The sequence below is a fragment of the Salvelinus fontinalis genome, chromosome 24 (genome assembly GCF_029448725.1).
Source record: "Salvelinus fontinalis isolate EN_2023a chromosome 24, ASM2944872v1, whole genome shotgun sequence".
Taxonomy (NCBI): domain Eukaryota; kingdom Metazoa; phylum Chordata; class Actinopteri; order Salmoniformes; family Salmonidae; genus Salvelinus; species Salvelinus fontinalis.
In genome coordinates this window covers 21,829,772-21,835,953 of record NC_074688.1, presented here as the reverse complement: position 1 = coordinate 21,835,953, position 6,182 = coordinate 21,829,772, and the positions used below count along the sequence as shown (strand labels likewise).

The 6,182-nt window shown below is 44.1% G+C and overlaps 1 protein-coding gene and 1 pseudogene across 5 annotated transcripts in view; one reads left to right on the top strand and one right to left on the bottom strand.

The window, feature by feature from the left end:
- Positions 1-2,990: 2,990 nt before the first annotated feature.
- Positions 2,991-5,627, bottom strand: LOC129822148 (serine-protein kinase ATM-like; annotated as a pseudogene).
- Positions 5,628-5,818: 191 nt separating this feature from the next.
- LOC129822146 (protein NPAT-like) overlaps positions 5,819-6,182 on the top strand; it is a 29,440-nt gene continuing 29,076 nt past the window's right edge. For 4 of the 5 annotated variants that reach the window (XR_008754458.1, XR_008754459.1, XR_008754457.1 and 1 more), the window contains exon 1: positions 5,819-6,021. Coding sequence is in view for 1 of the 5 variants with exons in the window: in XM_055880153.1 (XP_055736128.1) it covers positions 5,985-6,021 (37 nt within the window). In the remaining 4 variants the exon portion in view is untranslated. The remainder of the gene's footprint in view (positions 6,022-6,182) is intronic. The other variant, XR_008754456.1, reaches the window with a different exon arrangement.

Sequence of the window (6,182 nt, the reverse complement as noted above, 5' to 3'; positions counted from 1 at the left end):
CAAGTAAAACTAAATGCATGATCTTCAACCGATCACAGCTCGCACCTGGCCGCCCGTCCAGCATCACTACTCTGGACGGTTCTGACTTAGAATATGTGGACAACTACAAATACCTAGGTGTCTGGTTAGGCTGGAAACTCTCCTTCCAGACTCACATTAAGCATCTCCAATCCAGAATTAAATCTAGAATCTGCTTCCTATTTTACAACAAAGCATCCTTCACTCATGCTGCCAAACATACCCTTGTAAAACTGACCATCCTACTGATCCTCAACTTTGGCGATGTCATTTATAAAATAGCCTCGAACACTACTCAACAAATTGGATGCAGTCTATCACAGTGCCATCCGTTTTGTCACCAAAGCCCCATATACTACCCACCACTGCGACCTGTACGCTCTCGTTGGCTGGCCCTCGCTTCATACCCGTCACCAAACCCACTGGCTCTAGGTCATCTACAAGTCTCTGTTAGGTAAAGCCACGACTTATCTCAGCTCACTGGTCACCATAGCAGCACCCACTCGTAGCATGCACTCCAGCAGGTATATCTCACCCCCAAAGCCAATCCCTATTTGGCCGCCTTTCCTTCCAGTTCTCTCCTGCCAGTGACTGGAACGAACTGCAAAAATCACTGAAGCTGGAGACTCATATCTCCCTCACTAGCTTTAAGCACCAGCTGACAGAGCAGCTCAACGAAATTAAGGCAAACGGTTCCGACCGCTGGAGTTATTGTCCACCATCATGGTTCGATGCCATGGACGCTGTACTGGGACAGCGAATCAGAAAGCCAGTACTGAGTGGCAAAGCTACCGTATCACAAAAAAACAGTAAATATTTTTTTTCTTAATTTGCTTTAGAATCCGATAACAGGTCGTGTACAGGTTGCTATCTGCTTTCTTCACGTACTAGTCGGAACTAGAAAACTCGAAAATGTCCGACTTGGAAATTAGTTGTACATCCGGCCGTGATTGGGAGTCCCATAGGGCGGCGCAAAAATAGCCCAACGTCATCCGGGTTTGGCCGGGGTAGGCCGTCATTGTAAATAATTTGTTCTTAACTGACTTGCCAAGTTAAATGAAAAATGTTTGCACTAACCAGGTTTTCATCCAAACTTTTTATGCGAGTAAAGTACATGACAGAAAGTGTCACGACTGGTCTGATGGCAATAGCAAATTTGTCAGTAAAAACTTTCCAAATGTTAACAAAACTAAAAAATATGCTAAACAAGGTGTCAGTCAAATTAATTATGCGAGAAATGGCAGTGGAAACACCTTTATGCGCCAGTATTGATATAATAACCATCATATCGTAGTAAACTTGGAATCATGTGAGGAAATGTTGTGTGGTCCTCCCACTACAACTCGGGAAAGCATGCATTATTAGGCCACAGATTAAATAAATGATGATGAACTTCACAGGGTGGTGAAAGTACACTGATGAGCTTATTTCTCCTTTTCAATAAATATCAAGGGTCATATTCTGGTGACATGATGACCGATGCTTGGCTGCCGTTTGACAAATAAAAAGAATCTTGTTCTTATCCATAATAATGTCATCGTGTAAGTAGCCTTTCCACACTGTATCTGCGAGTTGTTCGCTGGGCACATTCGCTATATAACGCAACATTTGTTGTGCCAAAACCATCAGTAGAGTTGAAAATTGAACTTGTATTTTTTATTCAGTATGTGGGAATTTTTTTTGTTTTTTATTTTTTAAATTTTATCCCCTTTTCTCCCCAATTTTCGTGGTATCCAATCGCTAGTAATTACTATCTTGTCTCATCGCTACAACTCCCGTACGGGCTCGGGAGAGACGAAGGTCGAAAGCCATGCGTCCTCCGAAGCACAACCCAACCAAGCCGCACCAATGTGTCGGAGGAAACACCGTGCACCTGGCCCCCTTGGTTAGCGCGCACTGCGCCCGGCCCGCCACAGGAGTCGCTGGAGCGCGATGAGACAAGGATATCCCTACCGGCCAAACCCTCCCTAACCCGGACGACGCTAGCCCAATTGTGCGTCGCCCCACGGACCTCCCGGTCGCGGCCGGCTGCAACAGAGCCTGGGCGCGAACCCAGAGACTCTGGTGGCGCAGCTAGCACTGAGATGCAGTGCCCTAGACCACTGCGCCACCCGGGAGGCCCCAGTATGTGGGAATTTAACCGCAAAATATATTTTTATGTTCACTTCATCATCACAAACAGCCTTTTATCCGCAACAAGTCAATTTGATGGAAACATCTCTGGTGGGAAAATGCGAATATTGTTTTTATGCAGATTTGAGAATATTCACATTAAAATCTGTCACCAAATGAATGGAAACCTAGCTACTGATAACAATATGGTTGAATTGATCTGTTTTAGTATCCTATTTCCCTCACCTCTCAAGTTCCTTTGCTCCAAGGAGAAACATAATGCCAGCTCGGGTGTCTTTGAGGGTCAAAGGCACAAGGATTCTGCGGATTATGTTATGAGGAAAATCCCTGGGCAAAGAGGAATAAGACACAAACTTGTATTAGGGATGTGTTAAAACAATTACAGACATAAAACATTGTATCAAGGCAAAATAATCCCAATTAGAATCTGGAGGTTACTATCTTCGCTATAGAGCTAAGAAACAGTCAAACACCCAAAACATGAAGATGAGACAAACAATACCAAAACCATCTTAAAGACAGGTGAACTATGTCAGCACAGCTCAGGTTTTAGCCTTGAAATGGTAAATGAAGTCAAGATGTGAAAATTAAGGATCTTAGATTTATCATCTGATGTCTGCAGTTAGCTCGATAAGGTTCTCCTTCACAGCGATGTGGCGCAACCCTGTGGCATATTTCTTCCGGCTCCCAATCTGGCTGATCTCAGTCACCAGGGCATCATAGAGGTTATGGAGTAGACTCTGCCATTTGGCCCAGTCCTCAGCATAGGGTCCTGGAACAGTGAGGGGTGGCATGGGCAAGAAAATATGTCAGATGGGCTGTATCAATCATAATCTAAAATGGCATACTACTTCATCAAGAGTTTCAGTGATGAAAACACTCCACACCTGTCTGTTGTTCTACACCGTTTTTATTGTTTAACATCTAAACAGATTCATAAGACAATGGTGATTTTTCAGTTTTCAGTCTATTCACAACATTCCAGCCATTCCTGTGTCTTGTGTCTTTGACCCTTGAGATGATGTACACAGAGCTGCAGGTTGAATAACTCTACTATCTCCTCTTTGAGAGTGCTGCTGGGCCTTGTCTGTCTCCATACGTAGAGCACAGAGGGCAGGAGCTCCTCACCCAGCCGACACACCCTCATACGGCAGTTCATGGCAGCAGACCAAGTGCTCCACCACCGGCAAGTGTCTCTCCCGCCTGGAGAGAGAACAGATCACACACAGTGTAATGGATTAAATATCTTGATGGTAGGTCTCACTGTAGACCAGAGGAGGCTGGTGGGAGGAGCTATAGGATGATGGGCTTATTGTAATAGCTGGAATGGAAGGCTATGAAACATATGGAAACCACATGTTTGACTCCGTTCCATATATTCCATTCCAGCCATTACAATGATCCCGTCCTCGAATAGCTCCTCCCACCAGCCTCTACCGCTGTAGACTCAATTGCTAAGAGTTCAGTTCAGTAGGTTTACACTTTAGAACACTTACAGTCTCTGAGGCGCGTAACTACTGAAAAATGACTGTGGCAACTCCCTTGCATGATACAGGTCACCTTTCGCAGTAATGGAGTTGACTAGGGTGTGTGTTGTTATTGTCATCGTACCTGACATTGAGCAGTGCTCTGGAGAAGAAGCTGAAGAGTTTATGGCTGAAGCCCTCAGTCTGCAGACAGAAGCCCTGGACTGCAGTGTGGATGATCCTGTTCACAAGCACACGGTTTATGGCCTTGGGGGAACCAGTGAAAATGCCACAATAAATATCCAGCGAATCTAGTTACATATGAGAAAGAAGGGATTGTTCAGAATTAGATTGGAATTAAATCGAATCTAGACAGTACATACCAAATTGTGTGCAGACCCATGACTTCTTGCTCTTCAATCAACCATTTACATTGCATTTGTTTGTATTTCCTATTACTGGCTGCAATTACCCCAAAATATCACCAATTACTTCCCCATTACTAGCTGCAATTACCCCAAAACATCACCAATTACATTCATAGATTACCACAGCACATAAAAATCTAAGTCCCTGCTGTATTGAGAGAGCAATAAGGACCACTGACTGTACCACTGCTGCTGGGTGATCTCACACCAGTACTTGCGGAGAGACAGGATGTTCTTGAGCAGGATGCTGCTGTAGTCCTCCCCATAGGCCTAGCAGCTGAATGAGCTCCGCAGCACCTCCATCACATGATTCAGGAGCTCGCCACACACCAGACAAGGCCATCCTGTAGGGAGAGAAGTGGGGGGTTAAAGTACCCAGAGGGATTACAAAACAGTCAGTGTGTCCAAAATGGAACTACTTTTCATCAGAGACCTATAGGTCCAAAAGTAGTGCACTATATAAGGAATGGGAAGCCATTTCGGACACACAAGGGATAGATAACACAGGGTGTGGGAATTAGGCTCTATAAGCCTCTGATCTGGTCTGTGATTCTCCAAACCCATACTCTTGTTGGCACAGCGGATGAAGTATTTGACCAGGCTGCTGATCTCCTGCATCTTCTTCTGATGGTTAGCCTTTGTGGTGGTCGACACGTTGGCTTTCTCTGACTGGAACAGCTCAGTCTTTTTGCAGATACCTCTGCAGAAACCTGATAGAAGGCAATGAGAATGCAAACAGTGAGAATGCAAAGCGATGATGGATTTAATAAATATTGTCAATAAAATAGTAGCCTGGCTACACCTCAGTCCCCTAATAGTGGGATTTGGGTGTTAGGTTCTAAATAAACAGAGTAAAAAATAACGGACAACTAGGAAAAGCTCAAACCGAGTTTAATCACCCAATAGGTCAGACAGCTGAACAGACAAAGACATGTTCCCACCAGCAAAAGTATATATACCCTATTTTAGGTAGTCTCCTCCTTTTCTCTAAACATTACATCTTTATTGCTAGGCAGGAAATTAAGATGTGGGTAATAAACTGTTCCTTCTCCCTTAATGTGGCGTGACTTGACCTCGGCCCCCATTCCTCACTAATCCACCCTTATCAGTGACCGCAACCATGTGATTGCCTTTCCCTTACTCAATAACATTACAAGCCCCTGGCTCACACAACCTTAATTGACCCCACCATATACATTCCTCCTAGAGATAACCATTAACTTCTGGTGTAGCAAGTATTTCAAATTACAACCCAACAACTGAAAGCAGACTGTGGCCCTTCTCCATTCCATAGGATACCTGATGTCTAACAATAACATGTTCTGCATTCCCCTCTCTCCCTCAGTACCATGAACAAGGATATTTCATAGTTCAAGTTTAGAATTAAGAACCCATCCGGGTAATAAACTGTGTAGGAAGACATACTACCTGAAGACTGCATTCCAGGTGAGCTGCTTGGAGCCTTGAGATGCTCTGGTTCCAGAATGTGATGCAGCTCCTCCACTGTGTCAGGAGACCGGATGAGCCGTCTGAAGCTATAAGCCTCTTTCTGTATACAAGAACATAATGTTTTGTGCACAGATGCAAAAGCCACCACAAGTAATAACAATCATCAAAACAAACTCCAATGACAAAACGGATATCAGCTTCTATATGTAACGTCGTGGAAGTAACTTGAAATTAGCTAATAACTGAAAGTGGACACTCACCATTGAAACACAGTTTCCCATAATGCACATCTTCCAAATATGATGGAAATTCCGGGTTACGTGTGCTCGAGTTCCCCGCCTTTTCACGAATCGTAGGATGTTGCGTACACAACACCCTGGATGTTTTGACCAAATGTAACGTTACTTGTTTTATTCGGGATTAATGTATTCTTACTTGATTTTACAGATAATGTAACTTGTAATTGTTGCAATAATTCCACATTGCAGCCATGTTGCTTCCGTCTGACATAGCGCGGCTCGTTTTAGGTAAGTCTGAACTGGGTCCTGTTTGTATTGCTAGCTAACCTACAGCTACCTAGCTATGTGGCAGTAGCAGTAAGCTAGCTAACGTTAGAATAATATCTGCAATGTCCTGCTGGTGATATTGCATCCAGGGCTGCACTGTAGCAAGCCAACATCAATATGAT